The sequence below is a fragment of the Bombus fervidus genome, chromosome 15, assembly GCF_041682495.2.
Source record: "Bombus fervidus isolate BK054 chromosome 15, iyBomFerv1, whole genome shotgun sequence".
NCBI classification, from domain to species: Eukaryota; Metazoa; Arthropoda; class Insecta; order Hymenoptera; family Apidae; genus Bombus; species Bombus fervidus.
This window is the reverse complement of record NC_091531.1, coordinates 9,226,762-9,252,196: the sequence shown is the minus strand read 5'-3', so window position 1 is coordinate 9,252,196 and position 25,435 is coordinate 9,226,762. Positions and strand designations below refer to the sequence as shown.

The 25,435-nt window shown below is 40.3% G+C and overlaps 1 protein-coding gene across 4 annotated transcripts in view; it reads left to right on the top strand.

The window, feature by feature from the left end:
• The window catches only part of LOC139995122 (uncharacterized), a 325,767-nt gene that overhangs the window by 153,079 nt on the left and 147,253 nt on the right, over positions 1–25,435 (top strand). For all 4 annotated transcript variants that reach the window (XM_072018308.1, XM_072018309.1, XM_072018311.1 and 1 more), the window contains one exon: positions 15,207–15,284. In XM_072018308.1, coding sequence (XP_071874409.1) covers positions 15,215–15,284 — 70 coding nt within the window. In that variant the 5' untranslated portion in view covers positions 15,207–15,214. The remainder of the gene's footprint in view (positions 1–15,206; positions 15,285–25,435) is intronic.

The window sequence follows — 25,435 nt, the reverse complement described above, 5'->3', positions numbered from 1 at the left end:
TAATTTGTTTAATTGATCTCGATCCGAAGAATCCTTTAGTTCTGGTTGAATATCAGGCCACTACGCTGCCACTCGTACGACTTAATCGATGCGACGCCGAAGTCGAGGAGGAAGTGATTCCACCCTCTGCCCCTGTTCGAGTCGAGTGCACGTTCCCGTAGTTTTCGAGGGAACTCGCTTTGAATATCGATTAGCAGTCGTGTCAACAACCAATAGTTGCGCGAGTTACATTGTAATGACGATGGCGCGTGTAATTAGTACATTGGCGTTTTTGCCGAAGGATCTTTTCGGTATTTTCGTTTTTACGCGGAGACACGGGGATGTAGAAAATTTATGAGTTCGAAGTGGCAAGAACCGAAAGATTCAGGAATCTACAAATATAAAGTTTGAAAGATTGGAGGATTCAAGAATTCGGCAAGTGGAAGGATCAAAGTTTAGAGGACTCGAATGGTGAAACGTACGAAAGTTCGAAAATTTAGCGATTCGAAAGATTAAGAACTCGGAGATGGGGAAATATCAAAGGTTCGAGAAATTCGGAGTTACGAAAATCCGCCAATTTAATGTTTAGATATTCAAAATTCCAGAATTTCAGTAATTCATGAATTCATAGATCTCAAATTTACAAATTCAAAATTATGCTTATCAATTAAAAAGGTTCGCGTATTCGGGAATTAAAAAATCGCAAACTAGAAAATTATGAAAGTTGTCAAATTAAAAATCGGAAAATTGACAAATTCGGAGCACGAAGATGAAAAAAGATGAAATTTGCATCTTGCAAATCGAACAAGTAGAACTAAACAACGAGGAAGAATGTAATAGACATGGGCTATCGTATTCTACGAAGCCAGAAGTCGAAAAGGGAATTAGGGTGGCGAAGCGTTTTAATTTTGCCGGTCGTGGCGGGGGCGTGCATTATCGTGCGCGTTTTAATTAATTTCAGTTAATTAATCGGGCCGTGTGTACGATACAAGGAAACGCTTTGTAGGTGCTTTAACGTGGAATTCTCGTTGCCTCTAACACGGCGTAATGGATAAAAATAGGGAGAGTTTACATGAAAAATAGTGGCGTTGCGAAGAGAGCGGGTCGTTGGTGGGGGGAGGTTTTAATTTCGAGCGGGTACAATTAAGCACGAGAGGTCTAAAACGCGTATCTTTCGCACTCGGTTGCGGCAATTGTCTTTAAAGTGGCTTAAGTAAGTCACGTTTAGAAGAAAATTGAGCTAGCCGCGCCCTAATGAATTCCACGCGTTACGTTTATATTCTGTCTTGAGTGCACCGTGCATTTGTTGGGACAAATAGGCACCTCGAGAAAAATGCATCCTTCGAGCTTTTAGCTTCTTTCTAATTTTTAGCGAATATTGCAAATGGTAGTTAGCTTGTAACGCGAGGTGAATTTTATTTTCCAATAAACCAGCGTATTTTCTAATTTTATATACGTTTACACGCAAAGTGAATAAGTAAATGTGACTTTATAAGAGTCGCAGGAAATATGAATTCTTCCTTCTTCGTGTTTCATAAGAAAAAATATTAAAGTAGTAAAAAATATTAAAATATCAATAAATAGCACAGGGATCCAAAATAACAGTCGTTTGAAACATTTTATAGAAAAATTTATTTTTACTCGCATGGATGCCGGTCATCGGTAAGTCTGAAAGGAATTTTTTAAAGTATAAAACGATTAAAAAATATTAAATATTAATCGTTCTGATTACGAATAACCATTACGTAAAATATTTTCGCTAGCAACATCGACGCTTTATCGAAGTTTTATATATATACGTACACAGAGAGGAAAATAAAGTAACCTTTTATCAAAGTTCCACGAAACCGATGACCGTCTATTATCAGGTTCCCTAACATCAACCTACATCACTATCGCAACACACCGTCATTAATGTTCATTTTTCCTCTCTGAATATTTCAAGTAGCGCTATTCGAGGTACTAATCTCATTCAACACGAACTTCTGTCCCCTCTTGCACGACCATCTGTGTCTCTACAGATTACTCTTTGTAATTCAATCGGCTACGTTCCCCTGGCTGACGCTGTCGAGCATTTATCAAAAATGTTGGCCGGAATCACCGCGAGAAACGTAGTTGAACGGCGATTTCGTATCGCCAAGCGTTATCTACGAAGCGAAAGCCTCGTGTTCCACGTTAAATAATTCCTGTAGTCGTGCAAGTAACGATGCAGTGACAAGCCCACGATACATCGTCGCGTAGATAGGCAGTTGTGTACGAGGCCGATTAGCTATCAGCGTCACCGGTGTAATAAAGCAAATTGTCATTGATGTACAATGTAGAATTGTCGCGATATCTTTGTCACGTGTTGGTTTCAGGCTTTCATAACATTGGTAAGATGTGGCCATTGATGCAGGACAGGTATGTTTCCAACGTATAGGTTCTGCGTCTATTCGTTGTTTATTCGATTAATTCTGTCGGCTGTTCGATCTAAGTAAAATCGAGAAAAGTATTTTGAGCAAAGAAAAACGTAAAAGGAAGAAAAGAAAAACTGAAACGAAAAGATACTATGAACTCGCAGAGTTCGATCTTATTATGAAGTTTCCTTTCTGCAACACACTGCATACAGTTAAAATCTTGCACCACTTTCTCTTCGAGCTTGTCTAATTCCACGTTCCATCCTGTTGATACACCGTTACGCGAATCGAGAGACGCGCGTGTAACGAAACTCTCGTAACGCTGCGCGCATTGCGGCGATAATTACGCGCCGTGATCTGGGATTTCTCATTGGTAAGCGTGCAACAGAAAGCAAAATGGCACACGTCGTCTTCCGAAATGCAGCGCGAGAAACCGCGTAATCGCGAGGCTGGTTTCCGCGGCCCGTGTTACGCTTTCGGCGAGAACAGTGCAACGTTACACGGATGATCGAGCTTGCAGGGGGAAAAACGAAAATTCAGGTCTTCCCCTCGGGGGATGGACGCGCGTAGCAAAACCGGTCACCTGGCCATTTCGCTGATCCTGATCCGAAGGTTTCCTAATTCCCGAGACGTCGAGACATTCCTCATCACGATGAAGTTCTAATCTAGACACCGTAGATACTGGCGACGACTCGGAGACAGAGCCGCAAGTTTGTTCAGGGATTGTAATATCGAGCTGAAGTAAATTACCTGGATGTACTCGTGTCCTTTTTTGGTCCTTGGTTGTAAAAGTAAAATACGACAGAACTCTATTCTCATCAATGCCCGACTAAGCTTTTGTTGCTTAAGTTCACTTATCTAAACATGAGCTCTTATTATGCGAACAATAATTAGGTAGTGGGGATAATTGGAGATCTCGTATTATACGAACTCCGATTATATAAACTGTTTGTTCCTCGGCATGTTCAGATAAACGGAGTTCCACTATAGCAGCTCCTATAAAAGAACATGAATGATATTCAGCTACAATAGAACTGTGAGAATTAATGAACGTTTCGAATAAAATTATTGCAAAATTAAGGAAATGAATATGAAACATAGAAACATATTGTAGAAACAGGATTGAAACAGTGAAAACGAGGTTGTTGATTAACGTTATCGTTCGATTATAAAGAGGTATAATATAGGTGGTAATGTTTCTAATTTTAAAATTGATATGGTAGTTAATCGAAGTGGATTGGAAAATGAAGTGGTAATATCGCGTAGTACGAAAATTGTATTATTACAATTATTATTAATTCGGATGGTTAACATAGATGAGAGAATTTAATATTCGCTCGAAAAGATATTCCGGCAGATCTTTAATCTTGTTCAACGGCTTACAGAAATGGAAAACTGGAATTCTCTTATATCAACGTGGAAAGAATACCATAAATTAAAAATGATACATTTGAACGTCATGATACGATTTATGAAAAATTTGATGTGACAATGAAGCCTCATTAGTCGTAGTTTGCATAATTGAAAAAGTTAAATAGTGAAATATTTATAATCTTTCGAAACTTGCACCAGATGATACCTAAAATGCCTTGAAATTCTAAGAGCATCTAAAGAATTTCTTTTTATTTTTCCATTAAAATTTCATTAATTACAAATATTTATACTTGCCCGTATAATTCTATCATAATCTCTTGAAACTCGCGTAATTCGTAAAATTAAAATTTTTAAACGAGCCATAAAAGTCCCGAATTAATAGTCCGCCCTACTTCATTAATTAAAAAATATTGGCACTAATTACAATAGGGATTGTTCAGTTCTCGTGAGAAAAGCTTACGCGTACGCGTGTGCCTGCCGAGAAGGTTGTTAACTATGCAAAGAGGAACTACATAGGGAAGCACAAGTATTCCCGTAACAATCACATAAAAGATTAAAGTATCCAGCATATACGTTTGCTCTGACCTAGTTGCGGTTAAGAGTTGTACAATACGCTTGAAAGCAAGTATTCACGTGCTGCAAACGTTTTACAGAAATGAAGGTGGAACTTAACGAAAACATCTCCGGTAGGAATACCAACTACCTCCGACATTTTTACCTCTGCGTTCTTTCCTCCCTCTCTTTTTTAATGCACGATGACGACTTCCAACCGGCGTCTTGCTTCAATTTCAACCTAGATGAATTGAAAATTCAAGAAATGTCTGATTCCATATCGGTGACGTCGAAGATCATGGTTAGATACTAGGTGGCAATTTAGATGGAAATAAAATCTTTAAATATGAAATTTTTATCGAGTTTCCGGCGAGTCAGTAATTTTGCGGATGTAGATATACTGTATTATCGTAGGTGTGGAAATTTAAAATATCATTGTAGGTTTGAAAATTCAGCCTATCGTTGTAGATGTAGAAATGCATGAAATTTTCGATAAATTTAACAATCTGCAGATTTCGAGCGATAGATAGATAGATAGAAGGATAAAATTGACTTTTCAGCGTGGAAGGTTTGGAAATTGCAATGCCTCAGATGGCTATTCATGCTAATATTTTACTAAATCTAATTTTATAACAGGTACCAGTGTAATTTGTATATTCAGATTGGTTGCAAATTTCATCGGCATGATCACGACAGCCGTGTCTCGTTACATTGCTAACGAAATTTCAAAATATATCGTATGGCACGCGTGTTATATACGTAAAAGTTCTGCAGAATGTGTTCAAATACGTTCGCAGGCTACTGTAGTGGCGTTTTAGTAATATTAAATTTAATACGTTAATCATCATTCTGTCTAAAATTGCTACTCAAACAGAGATAACCAGACTCATCAGAATAAATACCGGTGAAGAACACGGTCGGATAAGTAACACGATATTACCTCTGGCTCCATTGTGATTAGCCAAGCGGATGGTTCGCATGATCCACCGTCGTGGCGCTGCTTTGTCGCTCGACACATTCGATATCCTTTGTTCTATTTGGCCAGCGTCGAGGTTGGCGCAGACCTCTCTGCCTACGTCGATTTACAACAGTCTGCTTGCCGCGAAAAGTTCACTGAGTTCCGTGGAAAAGCTTTAATATCGCTTGCACAATACTCAGTGGATCGCGTCGATATTTTCTGTCCGTTGTTGTACGTTCAACATGGAGGGGAAAAGGGAGGGAAAGGTGGACCGACCAGGCGGATGAGGATTATCGATTATCAGTTAACGAGTCTGCACGCTTTTCCCCCGTTTCCTACGGCAGCGTGCGCCAGGACGTTTTTATAAACTCAGCCTAGGATTACACATGTAGGCTCCATTATGGGTATTCGGTTTAATCAGAATCGGCCGCTGGTTCATGATAAACAGAGATGGACGGACGAGCAACGAGCCGTGCTGATGTTATTGTTATTATAATATATTATATTAGTGCCACACTATACCAATATGCCTCACACCCATTATAGTTTCTCGAAATTTTAAATGTACTTTTCTTAGAACTAGTAATGGCTAGGTATCTGGGCAATCGTATCTGTCAGAAGCGCACAGATATAAAAGAGAGGAAAAAAAAAATCGATATTAAAATATTTAGTCTTCCGAATCTAGCAATAATTTGTACAAGTTTGGGCAATTCCATAATCATCTTTTTACCTTACTTACTACCTTACGTACCTTGATACTTGCGTAGGTGTTACACAGGTCTAACCTCTGAATTTCTTTTAATCCAAAGATTCTTTCTCTTTGAAAAATACGAACGATTATCTCCGAAACAAAATCACAACAGTTGTTAAAAATTACTTTATAACAAAATTTCTGCACAAATTCTTTTAATACCTATGTTAATATTCATAAAAGCGTGGCTGCGTATCTATTATGCAAACCTAACCTTAAAATCCAAGTATTCCTACCCAAAAAGCTTCTTTCCACATAAAAATCTCAAATCTCACACCGAACGTTGGAACGTATCCCTTGGGAAAAAACAGCAAGTGCCACGAAAAATATTCCCACCTCGGCATCGTGAAGCATAGAAGCGTATCTTGTAGCGAGTGCGCCGCTCTTCCACTCCTCCTGATCCCGATGGGCTTGCAGAGTTGTTTCAACGTAGAAACGTGTCCCGTTCGGGCGTCCATTATTGGCGGGCCACGATGAGCCCCTGAAATGCAGAATTCTCGCCCGTTGTTTGTCGACTATTGTTTATCCGCACGGTTATGTGGCTCGTTGTTATCGTTTCCGGATACCTCCGCTCGGGGCACAATGAAAATTCGTGTTTCCGGAAATTTCCGGCCCCGTGGAGAATAACTGGATCGCTTCTCTTTTTTGTTCCATTTTTCTTTGTTATTTTTTGGAGCTTTTTCGGGGGAAGTCGCCCCGTTCTGTCGCGCATTAATTTATGGCGTCGTTGTTGAAACGCTGCTCGTTTGAACGTTTCTCAGGATTACGCTCTCTTTTGACTACGATTGTCAAGGTTTCGCTCGTAATTGGTCCTAGGGCAACGGACTTTTCTTATATTTCCTCCTCTTCTCTTTTCGTGCTCTTCTTTTCTCCTCTTTTCCCTTCTTCCTTTTTATTTATAAATCAGTGCTCCAGAGAGGAACGAGCATTTTGCGAAATGAATTGCAAGGCTTGTTAAGAATATTTTAAGAGGCCTGAAGAGGCGAATTATAATATTTATAGGTTAAAGATTTCCTTCGTGTCTATAGCATCGTCTGGGTTGTATAGCGTACCGAGACAGTTCGAGACAGGAATAAAAATATTTGCAGAAAAATTTATTCCGGCGGAAAATTTATTATTCAAATGTAATTTCGTTCCGACTATTTACATGGATGCCTCATTCATACTACAACGACAAATATTATTCAACGCGTTGTACATGATTGGAACGTGAACGGGGCTATGCATTGGCTCATTTGAAAGCCATTGAGCAATATTTGACTAAGCTGCAGTTTGGCTGTTAGCGCAAATCGAGCTTCGTATCTAGCATGATTTGCTTCCTTCCTTCTACCGTGTTATATCATTTTCCGTTTCCTTTGCCTCGTACAATTTATTATTAAAGTAGTTTGAATTATATTTTTTACTCCATCCTCGAATAATATAATTATATAAATTAAATAATTAAAATTAAATTTAGATGATACTGATATAAAAAAAATTGTTCAGTCTGTGAAACTGTATAATCCCTAAAATATCGTAGAATAATTTTAGGAAAAGTGCTAAAGAAAATAGCGAAGCACATACGTAACCGTAACGTGAATTATTTACACGTGTACAAGGGCCAGTAGGAAACGTGACGACGATAAAATATCGCACTTCGTGCTTTTGAATCACCGGCATCATCCGACTTCCTATTCAAGAAATTCCATTTGTTTTTCTTTACTTCTCCCTACTTCTCTTACATTTTGTGTATAGTGTAGTGGCCTATGCTTTATACTTCATTGGTTCTTGTATTTACAGGTTTCCTTAGTCGATTGTAAAACGTAACGAATCGTAAAAGCGGAAATAAATCGTTCGACCGTCTGTTCTTCCGTCGATATCTAGTTAAAAATTCTTGTTTTAAAAAGCCATAAACATTTTAGCAGTAAATTCGAGTCGGTATTGAGGCTAGCGTTAAATTTCGTCGGAAATTAAAAAATCAAGCTATTAGTCATTCTTCAAGATTGCAGCAAATAAAATAACAAATTCAGTTGTTACAGACGAATAAGTTCACTGGTGAAAATTCTAAACTTGGTCTGAAGCGATCATTCTGTGTCACAAAGTCATCTGATCGAGGGAAACCTACTGTGACGCCGTTGTTTTACACAGATCACGTGACCAAGATCATGAAACATTATTGTTTACACGCGAGAAAAATGTTTCTTGTGCTCGTTGCACAAGATAGATTTTTGGGAGCGGAGATCAACTATTAATCCAGCTATGCCCCATATCTGACGAGAAAAAACGCAGGATTCCACGGTGGTATTTCTGCTCGCAGGAGCAGCCAGGTTTCCCCGTGCGTGCCATCGACCCCGTTCCGTGGAATTTCGTCGCGTCTCGATCGATGCCTCGTTGGATTTCAATCTGTACACGATGCATGCGAACGTGGCACCGAGAAAATAAGCCGAGTTGTTCCTGTGCGATACAGCCGGAACGTCTAGTTTCATTTTTTTCCTTTTTTTTCTTTTTTTTTTTTTGAGGCTGCGGGGGGAGTGAAAGACAAATATGATCGTGTGAAATTTGTGTTGAAGTTTATGTAAATTTGTAGCTTCATAAACGCAAATGGAAAAGTAGAACTCGAAAATAGAAGTATATTTTATATTCTACAAAAATTGTTATGTTTCGTATCCTGAATTTTGGTGTTTCGAAACTTGATGTATACAAACTTCAAGAAGTATTTCTATAAAACTGAAAAATTGTATCTAAAATGACCATAAATTGTCTATGTCCATGAAAAGTAAGACTGGTACTATAATTGTTAATCAATCGTTGATTCGAAAGTATGACGCGGAGAAGCGAACCGAATTTAATAACATTTCGATGGGTAGGTATGCTCGATCGTTTATTTCCTGTCACGGGTACGTCTCATTAACGATGGAAATATAGCACGGGACGCAGGAGTCCATTAATTTTAACGATCACCAGCTGTAATGATTTCACGGTGACATGACGTCGCGAATTCGATGTTATTGGCGAAATTTTCGTGTCGTGGAAATATCTCGTCGCGTTTCCATGGGGCGAAAAAAAGTGAAATCAAGCAGGGCCATCATCGAAGCGTGCTATTTCATCCCGATATCGTTCTCAAACTAAAACGTCTGTTCCCGTCGGAGGCTTTCACTGCAGCGTTTAGAAACAAGAATATTCCAAAAAATAAACATTTTAACAAAGGGTATATATCGAAATAAAACTATTTCTAATCGCAGAAAATAACAAGGAATAACTAAATATCCCTACTTTGCCTGACAGACTCAGTGCGTAACGCGTGATATAATTTTTTAAATCTCATATATGAGTTCATAGCGTTGAAGGATTGAAGAATACAATACCAAGAAAAGATTGATACATTATAAAGCTTCCTGTTAATATTTTTAGTGGCTATTATGTTTTTGAAGCGTTTAAAAGCAATCGTGAATTAGTTGACTGGGAAGTGAAACTAGTGTAATCGGTTGCCCGTTGGCGTTAGCCGTTGATCGCGAAATTTCCCTAATGATGCATGAGCCAGCCAGCTATCGGCGAATTTATGACTGGAATAGGGCTTTACCGAGGATTGAGCCTGGCCCTTAAGTGGATTTATGACGTGGATGAGATTTCTTAGCTGTTGCTGGGATTAACAGCTTGTATGTATTGGTACTTTGTATCAGTTATGACGTGGAGAGGTCTAGCGAGGTTTATGGATCTAGTAACATCTGCAGTTCTTGTGTTATTGATGCCAGATCTCCAATGGACATGACAGTTTACCAGATCTGAATCATTTAGCACAGTAATTTATCAACTAATAATATTAGCGAATTTTATGAAGGTACAGGACGATTTCTAATTTGTAAAATTTATTTGTAAAGTTCATTTGTAATATTTCATTTATTTTACCGTCAAATCTGTTATTATTACACGCGAGAAGCCTAACAGAGCTTACTGTAACATGATTTTATCGGGGTATCTATTGACGACGATAAAAGATCTGACCCAATCTTTTAAGTTGTCCAATATTTTGCATTTTCGTGATCTACCTCGTTTTACTGGTTTGTTTAATTTCATAATTAGGTAAAGGAAAAATGAAATAAAAATATGATGATTCAGGAGATGAGCGGGGCGCATTGTTGTTAATTAGATTTTATTCGCGAATTAACATCGATTGTACAGAGAGAGTTATTTAGAATTATAAACTGGCGTTTACGCGGAATTTACTTTGCTTTAAATTACAAATTCCTCGAGTCTACCACCGCCCTCAGCCACCCCCTCCCCACCCACGTCAGACATTCTCGACTTGTGTAATAAATTTTAAATGTGCAGGTTTGCGAGGCTAAATTTTACTCCTCGAAGGGGTAAGTTCAACAATGCGATGAACGTTATATTAAATCCGAAACGCGAGAACTTCTTGCGCTACGAAATATTATATAAAACTCTGCCTCTCTTTAAACTGGTACACAGTACCGAATTTTATTTAAATTTGTATATTTTGAAGAGAAGTAGAATAAGATAATGTATTTGTCGTTGTTACGTTACATTTGTCACGAATTTATGGCAGACGAAATTATCGCAATAAGTGACATCTACGAAAGGAATGGAATTTTGCTCTGCAAGCTGCAGAAATCTTTGTTACACACAGTGGGATCTCCAAATTCGAAGATATTTGATGTAATTAAGCTCGCCTATCCATTAGAAACTTTTAGGCAATTTAGGATTGAATTTGACCCGTTACATTAATATTGGGACACTGGTTTACCTTGTGCAATCTAGTAATTATTAGATACAGTTTACTATTATTTTCTTTGAAATGTTTCAATCTCAAGTGTAGTAGCATTGGTGAAGTCGTTACAACGATCGACCATGTCAGCAGGGACATTAAGCCGCGTACATAATCCGACGCGTATCATAACGCAGACTGCGGGCAACGGCACGCACAGTGTATGGCTGGATTATGGGGTTGTCGACACAGGGGATCGTGTTATTCGGTATCGCGTCCCTCAGGATGCCGTACAAATGGATTCGTATTCCAACGCATTTCTTTCCATGTGCATGCATGCAAATGAGATCACGATTTTCAAATCTCCCAAGGCAACGGAATTAAATTTATCGGATGAGATATCATCAGTTCGTTGTTTTTAGGATTGATGGTTTCTGAATACTATAGGAGAGCGATATGACGAGTTTCTATTATTTACAGTGGAGCAGTTTTTTGATTCAGCAGTTGTCAATAAATAGCTAAAGAGTTACTGAAATTCTTATTTTGTTTGGTTTTCGTTTCCATGGGAATTTTATCCTTGGGAATTTTAAATTCCTCATAAATGTCTGAAATTCGACAGTCCATTCGTCATTGTGTACAATTTCTTCAAGAAATAAACGGTGTTTCATACGTTCGCTTTTAAAATCCTATTATTTGATAAAAAAAAAAAAAAAAAAGACTATACTATTAGGATGCACCTATGGCTGGAACGACTGTTACACATGTAGGCGCTAAGGGAACACCGTGTGAGCGCGTACGGAATGTAATACGGTGGCTGACAGCGTCACACGGCTGTTTAAAGGAGCCAGCAGGTAGAGTTCAAGAGGGAAGAAACCAGCAAGTGTTCCGAAGAGCGTCGTAGCGAGGTTGGTTGCCTAGTCACCAGGGGCAGACAGCAGGGGAACTCACGAAGAGACGCTCTAGGCGATGTTTCTCTTCTTTCCTTGGTCTGTTTCTCTTCTAACTGGCATCGTCCAGCTTCTTTTTCTTTCCTTCTCCTCGTCGCCTGCCTCCATTTCTCGGTTCTTTCTTTTTTTCTATCCTGCGTACATTGGGAGCCGGGCTTCCCCTGTTTTCCCCTTTCAGTTTTTTTTTTCTCTTTGTACTGTATTCTGTGTTCCGACTTCGTCTTCGCCACGTACGCCTTCGCTTCCTTATGTACACGTTCCTCGCGTTTCTCGTTTTGCGACGCTCTGGGATCATCCTTTGCCACTGTGAGACGCGATGCTATTGATTACAGATAACGCTCGGTGCGTTGGCTCTGATATGGACACTTTTCAGAGACTCTCTTAGAGCGAGAGTGTTTTTCATTTTCGGATCTTCTCAGTTATCTTCAAACATCTTAAAACCATACAAACACAAAATCTATGTAGATACAGAATTCAACCATCGTCAGATATACCAAGGCGCAGCTGTTTAGCTTCAAAGAACAGTCAACCAAAAATCCATCTGTGTATACGATTCATCTAATAAACATCCTCGGTTACTGGCAAATATTCCAGAACCATAGAAACACAACATCCAGCTAAATAGCAGACTGGCTTCACGAATCTCTTCAATTATCCTTAATCACCTGAAAACTATTCAAGCACAAAATCCAAGCAGAATCAGATATACGAAGACCCAGCTGTTTATCGCAAAGAACAGTCATCCCGCGTCTGATCCGCCACAAGCAGGTGTCCTTACTGCAACATTAATTCGACGGGTGATACAGTGTCGTGGAAGCCACGCAATTCCTCCCTCGGTTTTTTAATATCATTCCACTCCGTGTTGCCCGGGTCTGCCATAACTCTTTTCCAGCTTGTAGCCACTAGCTATGTGTTCCTCTGACGCAGACGACGGGGAACCACCCTGGCTGGGGGAATCCGCAGATGCGGCCTCGTCCTATTCGCTTGGTTGGCTCGCAGGCTTGCTCGAGCTTGCGAAAAGCCAGACCATTGACACTGGCGCGCGTACTCCGCCATTGTTGCCGGGCTAATAAAGAAAAATAAAGACTCCTCTTCCTGCAGGATATTAGCTCCACTCTCCTCCCGTCCGTTTCTGTCCTTACGAGCAAGGGAAGACCTTGCTCGACGTCCGGTTTCCGCGTTGCTAGCTTCCGCTCCTTCGAAAATCTCAGCGTTCCTTAATCCGCCCACTGATCGTCCGTCCCCTTTTTATTCTTCGCGGTGAAAGCAAATTACCGGACTCTCTTCCACTTAGCCGCGTCTCTTTGTGCTGTTCGCGGTGATGACACTGTCCTTTTCTCCTCCACTGCGTTGTGTTCTGCGGGCAATGTTTTGTCGGAGATAGCCCTCTGCTCTCCCTCTGGCTGATCTTCTGCTATTGTTCTTGGAAACTGGTGGATACTTTTTTAGAGATTGCGGGCAAATATAGAAGGGTTGATTAGGTGGGAGAAAGTGGGCAGGATGGGTTAAGCGGGTGTCGATGTGATTAGTATAATTCGGATTTTCGAAAGGATGGGCTTGATTTCTTCTTTCTTTTCGGAAATTAGAGATAGAAGTTAAGCTCATGTTGGTTACAGGAGATGCAAAGAATGAAGAAACAGACGTGAATGTTACTAGAAGTCTGCAGATATTTGTGCAAATTTGTATTTTTTAATCGCTCGCTAATCCAACACATATATTTCTTCGCGAGTCACACACGAAAGAATGTGACCGGAGAATAGAGTTTGTCAGATACCAGAGATCGTCGATAGGTCGTTCATGATATCCAGATAATAAAGAAAAATAAAAGTTTGCCCGTGGATATTAGCTTCGTGCTTTCTCTCCATGTTCTCATTGCTAGCGTCTTTTTTCTTCTCTCAATACAAAAGGAAGGAAGATCAGATGGAAGATGCGCCACGGACGCGACGGAACTGTTTGTTCGTGACGCGGTTTCCAAGGATCTCGAGGAGATGGCGAATTTATGGCTACCCTCCGGTTCGATATTCCTGAAACATTGATCTCCCTTCCATCGTCGCGAATTGTTTCGCGTCGCTCTCGCTCGATTGCATTGAATTGGATTCCTACGAACGATACCCCTGTTCCATTGCCTGCTTCTAGGACTTTGAAATTGGGCCGAGAGAGCTCGCCTGATTTATTTCGTTTGATGACTCCGTACTCGAACTGCTGAGACAAATTACAAAAAGTTTCTTTCTACACCTCATTAACGATATTGTACGACTTATTAAGTTTGTCTTCGACGTATCCATTATCATGTAGAAATACAAAATTGTCGAATTGTAAGATGTAACTGCTAACGCGTACAATGAAACGATGCGGTTAATTTATCTAAATATCTTTCAAAATCGTTAAAAAATTGTTTGTTGTTTGTCAAAATCGGACTATCATTGAAATATGGAAATCCAAGGATCACTGAGACTACTAATAAATTATATGCGTCGATAAACTAACCATAACTGATCGAAATTCGTAAGTGGCGCCACCTACGCAATCCCCTAACCTCATCACGATTGCCAATCGCCTCGTTCCCCGAAGGCAGACGTCTGAAATTCTCCTTTCTAATTACCTATTCCCAAGAAACACGTCCTAGACATTAACGTCACTTATAAAAAGCCTTCCATTGCTGGAGCCTAACAGCGGAAGCAGTTAGGCGAGCTGATCGATTCGAAATGACAGAAAAGTAGAGTGGAGAGAGCTGAGCAGACGTTCAGCCTAATATCAAGCTTTGGCCTTCTATACTTATCCAGGTTGTACGGTTTACTCAACAACCCCTCACGAAACTCTGAGAAACAGCACACTCGTGGCGAATTAATGTGAACCACCGTGTTCGTTTCCAAACATCGATGGCCTGCAATTAGGGGAAGGCCCACGCCAGCCAAAACTGTTCCACTGGTCATTCTTTTGCTCGACAGAGACCGGATAATGACCCCTGTGCCGAGCATTCGATGCATCAGATGTTTGGAAATTCGGTGATGGACTATTTTTCCTTGGGGGAGACAGTTCGTAACTGAGTTTCTGGGCTCTTAAGTATCTGAAACTTGGCTGTTACACTCTCAATATATAATAATAGCTATTGATGCAATCGCTGGAATCTTGAGGTTTGCGTTTACAAAAATTTGGGAAGACAAATCTGACGAGATGGAAGCGAACATTATTAATTAAAGCAAGGAAGTTTCTAACGACTGCTGGCGCAATTATTGAAATTTTAAAAAAGTATCAGGTTTGTAAAAGTTTTAAAATAAAATTAATCATGAAAATGTATTTTGAAATGCTGAATGTTTGTTTGAAAGTGGAACGAATTTTTATATCTTCATTTTTGCGAAGGAAAGAAAAATTCCAGAATAAGTTGCCAAACTGTATAACGACCAGACTCTTGTATCTGTCTCCGTGTACATACTAAATTGTGAGCTAATAATACAAATTTAAAATTACGTCGAGAGAGACTTTAAGGAGTTGTTATTAATATATTAGATGATCTCTGACCTGGTTCTTTCTATTTTTACTGTTTCAGATTCGAAGATGAAGTGGCCATTAGTGCTGACTTGCTTTCTGCTGCCGCATTCGTGCATCCTTGGTGCATCGCATGCCTGTAAGTGGTTATTCTTGCTGTTTCTTATCCTGTAATCGCGGAATAAATTATATCGTCCGCAATCATCTTGTTATTCCGCGCATCGACCGTGTGACAGGCCGATGAATACCTTTCTTGCTGCCATCGGGGAATAAATTAGCGTACAGCTCCTTTTTCATACTCGACTCCATTATCCTCGAAATAGACCCCCTATTTCGTCATTTAACCTACAAAATTCACGATCTATTGAACAATTTATGAAATTTTCAAAGTAGAACAATTTTTCTTACGAGACAAACAAATATTGGAAATTCTAAAAATTGTACGCTCTTTGAGACTTCTGTCGGTGTTCTTAAAACGATAGTACAATAAATTTGAAATAATAATTTCAAGTTCCTAATTTACAAATACTACGTCTGCTTGAAATTCTCTATTTATTATACACGAAGCATGAGAAACAGAATATCGAACTATAGTCCCATAACGTAGAATTGCCACGTTAGACCAATACTCTTGTGAAACAACCGAAAACCTTCGATTCACCGAGAAACACACTTTCTAGCGATCCATAAATCTCCCCTCTTCAACATCCCCAAATTGGAAAAACTGTAACAAGACGATCACTCGAGGAAAGTTACTCGTTAATAAATGTTCTCGACCACATCGCAAGTCGTCAAAGGGTTGAACCGGACGGTAAAACCGGCGCCACGATTTCCGGCCGCTATTATAGCGTCGTAAATCATCCCGTCGATCGACAGTTCGCAAAGGGAAGGGTGTGCATGGAAGGGTGCAAACAGAACTCCACGCCATGCCACCCCTCAGTTTCGTGCAACGAGCCGTGAAAACGGGGCATCCAGGCCAGAAAAACAGTCGAATTGGATCCACTTTCCTCTTTCTATTAGCCTGGCCCGGCTGTGGACGGAGCGCAAAAGACCTTAATCCACCCCTTGTTGCACGGAGTCTGGCGTGAAACGTTCGCGAGAATAACACCAGGACAGAATGAGTTGCTATAGCTCGTGGAAATATAGCGAGCTGGCGTGGATCATTCCTTTAGAGCTAACGTACAGCCAACTGAGGATCTTTGAGCATTCTGCATACGATGATACTTTCATACCTCATCGCATAACTCGAGGTCTGCCTCTTCTTGCGTCAGAATTTAACTAATGTAATATTATATAATATTTATTATAAATATTATAGTGACAAATTATAGGCTGTGCACTTTCCATCTGCATTCTATTTAATTTCTAGTTTAGGATATTTAGAATGTGCAAGTTTCCAATTATAAAAAATTGGGGTATGAAGATGTTTAAATTAGAAGAATTGCAAGTGAATTGAAGTGTAATTATGAAATGGGATATTAGACAAGTGACAAATTATAGGCCGTGCACTTTCCATCTACTTTCTATTTAATTTCTAGTTTAGGACATTTAGAATGTGCAAGTTTCCAATTATAAAAAATTGGGGTACGAAGGTGTTCAAATTATAAGAATTTGGAATATGGAAGCTTCATAATAACGATCTTCGCAACGGTGTATCATGCTGTATTTCTATATTCGTAGGAGAAACAAGCCTCGCACTGTACACTGTGTGTACAGTGCTTTAATCTTGTCCTTATGCAGGCACCACGTGTTCGGATAAATTATTATACTTCGCGTCCCTTCTGTTCTGGAGGAAACGCCAAAACGGGAGAACATGTTGTTCTTATTGCTTTTATTCCTTGCGTAATTAATCATCGAATGGTGACCCTTTAGGGCTGGGTAGAAGTTAGGAAATTGGAGTTTGTTTTGTCGAGGTTATGTAACTATTCTATTTGGTAAAAGCAGCTAAAAATAGTTGGGGAAATGCCATTCGGTGTGAACAAAAGTTGTTGGAGCTTATGGAATGTATATTTCAAAATTTCATAGTGTGATTACGATCGTATTGTAAAAATAATTTGAGGAAGTTCGAGGAAGCACGAGCTCGTTTATACAAATTTTAGAGATCACGAGAATACAGTATAGGCCCTAGAATAGATCGGAAACGATATGAAAATAGAATTGTAGAATGAATAGAAATAGCTGAAAATATTTTTAGAAACAACCGAAATAAATTGGAAGCGATATTAAAATTGGCTCTTGGTTTAAATATCGATCCTAAAATGTGCTAACGTAAAAGTAGGAAAAGTGACTTGGAAAGTTCGTAACTAAAGCAGTAGAAGGAAAACTGGGTAGCGATCGGTCAATTGATCGATTGGCAGACATTAAGCAAAGAAACGTCGAATTCCTATCGTTACGTAGTATTCTAGTGCTATACGGCTAATTTGCATGTGAATGGACCGTAAAAGAACTGTCGCAGATAAGCCGGAAGCGCGTAAATATTTCCCAGCCGCTGCTAACTTCGGTAATAAACAGCTTAAAGGATCGTAATCGTATAGCAGACGAAATTGTTCTGAATGGTCGAAATGGTAATCTTCATCTGGATTACGATCTCGTTCCGGGACATTATGCACCATTAGGAATATGCTATATCTGCTGGTCGCGCGTGTAATAAATTCCTTAGCGTAGCTTATTACTATCGTTAAAAGTGGCCGATTCCAGTGCAGCAGCTAGGCAACATAGTTTCATGTGAAACTTATTTAGTTCGCTCGTAAGAGTCCGTTAGTCACATTAAGTCTCGCTTAAGCTTCTAACAGATGGTTGGAAAGTGCCTTTTATTAAATTATACAGTCTTGTATATTTTATAAAACCATTTATGGTAAATATCAAGCATCATATTGGTTGTTATACATTTCTGATTAACCATATTTCCAACCATCTTTTCCTCTGCTTTGTGAATTCTTAAACTTTGACTTTGTATTATCCGTATATTAAAAATCTCGATTATAATTTGAAATACTCTTCACCCCTAATGGTACCTTGCACAAATTTTGACACCTAACTGACTCTTACCTAAATTTCTATACGTAACCTACAGAATCACTACAGCGTAGCATCTTCGTAAACTATTATGTAGCTGAGACGGTTTTCAAACTATGGGTACTCGGTTTTTGACACTCACGGAACTGAAACATGTTGACCCACTTTCCAGTCCAGTCCTCTAGCTGCTTATGTACCTAATCGCCGCAATTAGCTAGCGCATACGTAGCTCACCATCGAACTAATTAACCGCACACGTTTCGTTGTTCTTCTGCTCACAGTGTTTGGTCCATTTATCAATTTCTATTCAAACCTGAATTTGCTAAACCTTTTTCGCATGATCGTGACAAATAGAACTGCTGTGCGTGGTGATTTATTAGAAAATAACGCAAGTATTGCTGTAAATGAAGCTGCCGATAAGAAAGTTGTTGGAACGTTGAATTTTTTAAAAATCGAATTACAATTTCGATAGAGGCCGTGTCCATTAGAATCTCCACTTTATCCAAAAGAATTCGTCAACTCGCGTAGCCATTCGAAAACAAAAGAAAAAAGGAAATGAGCGAGATCCGGAGGGGCGATCGATTGTTTCGCGAGGACCATTAACGAGTTTCCAGCTTCTTAGTCGACGAACGTGGCCAAAGCGGCACTTCAATCGACGTAGACGGCCGGCGCCGTTAGTCTCGAAGCCGCCAATTAAGTCGAAAGGGGAAAGTCTCGTCGAGTTCTCCGATGCGGTTCCTTTGCCCCTCTAGCAACCTAGCAGAGGGTGATTGCACTTTGGCCCTGAGAACAGTGTCCGCGTGTCTGGAGACCGCGTTCTGAATTGCCAGGCCGATGAACACGGAGGGATTGTCACGAAGATTTGCCTGTACGACGTTAAACGAGTCGCATACCGTTGGACAAGTGGCGAATCGAGTGTACAAGGGTCGAGGAACATGACTTGGAACGCGTGCCAGAACGCAGGAAAAGGCTATCGACCCATCTGTCACCCTCTGCGAGGAGTAATTGTTTCGAATCCAGTCTGCGTCTTCGTAAAAACGCATCTAGAGAAGGGTTTAAGGATTTGGTAAATGAAGGCTGAGAATAAAAAGGACGATCCCTAGAAATATAGATTAGAGAGAGCTACATATAGATAGATTTAAATATAAGGAATCTTTACATTTTCTTTTTCTGAAAAGGGACTCTTTGGGGATCTAAAATAAAAAAGATGGCGAAGACAACAGACAGTCCGAAAGTAATAAACGTTGCATAGATTCTAGAAACCATTGATCTTTGAATAAATAATGTCTAAAGGGAAGAAACGAGGACAAATATGAGGAGGACCAAGTTGAACCGAGAGGAACAGGCTAACATTGGAAAAGAACAGGCTGCCTCGGCGTTCCAGGGGATCGTTAATGATTCACTTTTTGACGTGCCACGGTATTTTCCAGCTAATTGATGACATGGAAAGACTGCCGCTTCTCGATTGAAGCGCCATCGCTTTGCAAACTCGCGGACGTTGGCTAAGTAGCTACGAACTTGTTAATGGCCGTCAGGAGAACAATGACGCTGGGACTCTGTTCCAAGTCCATTGTTGGCAGTAACTTTCAACCCCTTACATATTTTTCACGCGTCGATGACAATCACGGTCGCTTGGAGAATTTTCAACGAACGATCGCCATTGGTTAACAAAACGACGTCAAAGGAAGAGACACTTTAAACGCTTGACCAATTCTCTTCTTTCGTTGCACTTCATAATGCGAAGGTTAGTTTAGGCGTTCCAGTTTCTGGAAATGAGACGTGGCTGTCTGAAAATATTATCAAGTTGACTCTTTCTATTATCCGAAGCTCTTACCGGTTTCTTCTTTCTCTCTCTCTCTTTTTTGTTCGAAGGAAGAATTTTTGTTTCTTCGACGTTTTATCAGAAAAGGTAGCCTCGCCGTGTTGGAACACAACTTGTTAGCAATAACGTTAATTATTATGTTGCGTTGCTTGGAAATTCATCGAGAAAAGATCCGAACTCATCCTCTTGCAAATTATATCATCCTTACGAGCACACTTTGTACACAGGACTGTCGTAATAACTTTGTATTAAGAGTATCCTCCAATCATTTTTTTCTCCTCGCTCCTTGTATTGCCAAGCAGCGAAAAGCCCACACTTCGAAGCATCGGCGAGTACGCTAAACGTCTGAAGAAGCGATCAGACGAAGGCAAAGGCTGTTTTAATGACGACAAGCACAAACGACTTGCGAGTCGTTTATAAGGCGCGATCCAAGAAGCTCGAAGCTTCTTACATCGATCTTCCAAGTGGAACAGGCTAAAAGACGACACAGCGTAAAAAAGGTTAGCAAGTCCTGGCGTCCTGATGTCCCTGGTTATATTCAGTTCTCGTGATCAGCGATTCCCTTTGAGCCATTGAATTTGATAACTACCTTAATTGGCAGGTTCGAGCCTCGCGGAAGCCGTCTTTGTCGATTGAAGCACATCGCCTAGGCGACACTTCAGAGGATCGCCCCGAGAGTTCAGCGGATGGAAAGTAAGAAGCTCGAAACTCGTTAATGGTATGGATTCCCGTGGGACAATGATGTAAAGACCGTTGTCGACGACGTGGTTGCGCGACACGATCCTACTGGAACTAACTGTTGACCTTTTTCTCTCCTACTCTGCGGAGTTGAGCCTTCTTCGCTTTGCGAGACGCTCTGACAAATAATTCGATCGCCGCTGCGGAAGATTCCACCGCGATCGTTAGAGAAATAATTGGGGGATTTCATGGTTGTTGTATGTTAGTCTATGTTTGACTCGCTGTTAAAGGATGGCTATGGGCGAGAATGTCGAACACGGTTTTCAGTCTTTTCGTTTCGATGCAGAAATACAAACGTATCTTCGATTACTGACTTTATGGGAATTTGCTATCTTCGGCCACTGTTTTATAATTTCTTATAAATATACGCAATCCTGAATCGCAATGATTCCACCAGAATCACTGAATAAACGTTTGAAGAAATTCATGCGTATTACATTAGTTTTAGAGGTGTTAGAGATCTCTCACAAAGGCACGAAAATCCGCACATAATCTTCAGCATTCAACCACTCCAATTCCTATCGCGTTCCTATCGATCCCTCGATCAAATTTTCACGCGCGTGCACCTACGTGAAACAGACCAAGGAATCACAACGGGAAAACACAAGAGACCCATGGTCGGTAACCGGATCGATATACAGCATCCACGGCTGAAAGAGTCTGCCGTTGTCTCGAAAAATCAAGATGAAGCCTGCAGGCTGGCTGGCTGCATCGCGTTACAATGGAAATTCGTTAGATTTACCTCCGGTTCCCGTAATTTCCTCGCGGGGCCATACCTTGAGAGCGAGGGGCGGGGGGTCCGGGCGAGTATTTGCTTTGAAGCAATCTACACAGGGGAAAAAAGGGGGGTTGCACGCGCGCTCTCTCCCCCGATAGAAGTAAGCTTTTTCATCGGAAGAGAACTAATTTTGCGACGATGAAAATGCACGTTTACAGACCGTAGCCGGGGCCGTGGAAAGGGACCAGAGAAGGAGAAAGACAGGATGAAAAGGGAAAGAGAGGGAGAGAGAGAGAGAGAGACGATGGCCCGAAGCGGAACGTTGAATTCGTTCGTACCTCGTCCCTGATTCTGGCGGTTTTGTAACTTTCCAACGAAAGTGTACATCCATGCGCGCGTATGTGTGCCCCTCCGGAATTAACGTTACACGCGAACGATCCTTGGTGCCCGACGTTTTTGGTTAATGGCTTGTGAGGCAATGATAGCGATGGGTTGCGAGATAATCGCTCTTGTAGAGAGATCTTTTTTTCGAGAGGTGTTGCAGACACGACTTCCGATTTCTAGTCTTGGATACTCGTGCTTGAGATTCATTTCTTGATTCCCTTTTTTTTTTTCTTTTTTTTTTTTTTGATACATTTGCGAAATGTTTTTGGAAGCTGCCCGACTTCTCACTTTAGCCTTCGATATTTCAGTTGATTGTTTGCGTCTGAGGAGTTTGGGTTCGCGTATATCTATAAAATATTTTCGGAAGATATTGTAGACTCTACTTCCGATTTTTAGGCTCCTCTGTGTTTGTTGTTGTTGTCGTCTGTTTTTCTTTTTTTTTTTTTTTTATAAATTTTCACCATCGCAGCTTTTACGATGGTTCGTTGAAAACGACCAAAGGCGAAATGAAAACATACGCAAATTTCATTTCTTATTTTTCTATTTACCTTTTAATGGTGTCGGCCAAATTAAGAATGTTTACTCGTGTTTTAACCTACGAGGAAGCCAGTTGGCTCACGCCACGATGGCGACTGACTTGGCACGCGGGAGAATTCAATTAGGTAATTGAAACACTATGAAGATTTAGCGACCTCCTTTCTTCCCTCTTTTACGCGATTCTTCGTTTTTGTGGACCGAGTTGTATAAATTGAGAGAAAGGCGTGACGCTGGCGGATAATGTGTTTATCTTGAGAAGCTCCAACTCTTTGGACGTGAAAGTTTCTAAAACATAAATTGTACTATTGTCTTCGTACACAGATTAAATAATTATTACTGACACTAAGACCACGGCACAAAGTATTGGCGACAACTTTTCTCTAATATTTCTAGAATAAAAATGTTTTATGATCATCGTTCCCAAACCAGGAAGACACTTTTCTAACCATTTGCAGAGATAATTCACACGGATTGCCATCCTCTATCTCTGTTCAACGTCATTCGAACAGTTCTGAATGCAAACAATGTAGGGTTGCACGCACGACTAGGCCTCATCCAGCCTCGTCACCCTGTCATCCTCTCCTTTTCCCGCTCGACCGAGTGTGAAACCAAGAATCAGAGGGTGGACACGAGGAGTCGTAGTCACGACCTTCCTCTACGTATCGTTGGGATTCATTCTCTGCTTGCGGATCGTATAATTTTATTGAGATCAAATATAGTATATCAGTATAACGTAATATAGTCCACTACAGATTATTAGTTAGTCTAGTATATCGATTATTTGTTATTTATTATTATATTGATTATAGCTATAGACAACCATAAACTAACGATGTACTTTAGTATAGATTACAGTATAATTTAATATTCAAAAAATAGCATAAAACATTAATAAAGGTAATGGTAAAATTCACTTGAACCCTCGAATTCAGTTTTGGTTACACGAGAACACGTGTACGAGAGATAAGGTGCAGCCAGGTGAAACATCCTCGGCGCTCCCCCGTTGATAATCATCAGCCCCTTTGTAATCCCGTGTATTTTTATGATTCACGGGCTCAGGGGCACCGCCGCGGCCTGCTAATCGGATTTCTTTCGCTCGACGAGACGGGATATCTCGAAGGGAATTAAGAGAGAGCGGCCTTGCCCGTGAATGAACAGCTTCTGAAGCGATTTTCAACAGCGATCCTCGCTTGTAGTCTTTTCAGTCCAACTGCCTTGGACGAGGGTAATAATTGTCTGGTAGTATACCTTGAAATTTCGTAGACAGACATGGAATGAAAGAAGATTGGATCCTGTTTCTTTTACGGCGTATTTCATCCCTCATAAGTATCCTGACACTTTAGTGGATTTGTGGTAGCGGAGAGATAGATCTCGGTTCTAGAAACTGAGATATTTCGAGACCACGTTGATACTGAAAAATATCTCTGACAAAATTAGTAAAAAGGACAGTAGATACAAGGAATGGAGGAAAATATGAAAGCGATGACAATCGTCTGATTCTTTTTAAATAACATTTCGTTATATATTTGTTAATATATATATATAGTTAATATAATACATATAGAAAAAAATATTTCGAACAAAACCCCTACAGTATCAACCTAGCGATTAATCTTTTACAAAAACATCGAACCCATTTCGAACATAGAACTCGCTCCGAGTTTTAAAAATGAAATCTATAACATCCACCTGCCCAATTGCCAATTTTCTCTAAAAACAGACTACATACAATATTACGTCAGAGCATTTCAATTTTTCATCCACTCCAATCACACTTCTTCTAACAATACACCAAATAACCGAGGATCACCAAATTCAAAATAAACGAGGAGCCAATAAAACCAATTAAAACGCGAATAACGTGGATTCTGCGAAACGCTGTCATCAGAATTGAAAACGAAGATCAGCAGTGGGGACGAAACACGAAAAAGGGAGCGCCAAGTCGAGCAGGCTTTTAATCGTCCTCGTGTCGCTCCTTTTTTGCGGCGCTAGTGTCGGAATCCACTTTAACGGACCTTACTAATTACCAGGCGAGCTGGTCGTACGCTTGTTTACCTCGACTCTGATTAACCCTGCACGTGGATCCCTCTGGAACGCCGGAGAAAGAAAGAAACATATCGTTCCCTTTTCTTTTCCTCCTTTTCACCCTTCCCGGGTCGCGCAAAAAGATTTCTCGGACCGCTTCGAGCGGAGCGAAAACGAACGAGAGTCGATCCGATTAATTTTGCACGCCATGATCTCGCGAGCGACGCGCCATCTGCGTTTACTCAGATAATTGGAAAATTTTCGATCGCACGCTAGGTTAGGTTGAAGGTCGTGTACGCGATCAGAGAGTTCCGAGTTTCCTCGAAGGTAGGTTGACTCCATGGCAGCTGAGATCGTTTTTGAGGCACGTATCGTCACTTATAGATACCTACAATAGCTACAAAAAGTACGTGCACGCTACTCTATTTAATATTACTGAATTGCGAATTTTTATGCAAATTTATATTTTTTGGAGTATCGTTAAAAGTAGAACCTCGGTGGACGATAATTTTATCCATCAAGTATAACGGAAGGTTACTGTACTTTGGATATCTTGCATACCTTTTCATGTTTTGCGCATCCTGTGCAATTTTGCAATTACAAATTCTCTATAAATACATAAAAATCTATTGTCTAATTACGACACTTATATACAGTCTGTTTCACAAGTGCACGGTCACGGTATCTCCATGAAAATCAATTGTTTCTGTAAAAAATTTTGTACAGATCGAAAGTACATTAAAAAAAAAAAACTAGTACGCGCTTAATTAACAACGCGTCCAACGTCCAACATTAGCGATTATTTCCTGACAACGTCTAGGCAAACTTTCAGCCATGAGACAAGTAGAAACCACTATTTGGTTCGAACTATGTGTGTGTGTGTGTGTGTTGGCGATTTAATAAAAGTCTAAACCTAGTAAAAAGTTCACCGATCACCGCTCACACCCTCTTTTGCGCTTCGACTCCACTCACCTGAAACACTTTCCATCCCCGTTGCTGCTTTTGCACCCTTCGCGGCAAAAAGCACGGAGAAACAGAGCGCGGGGAACGA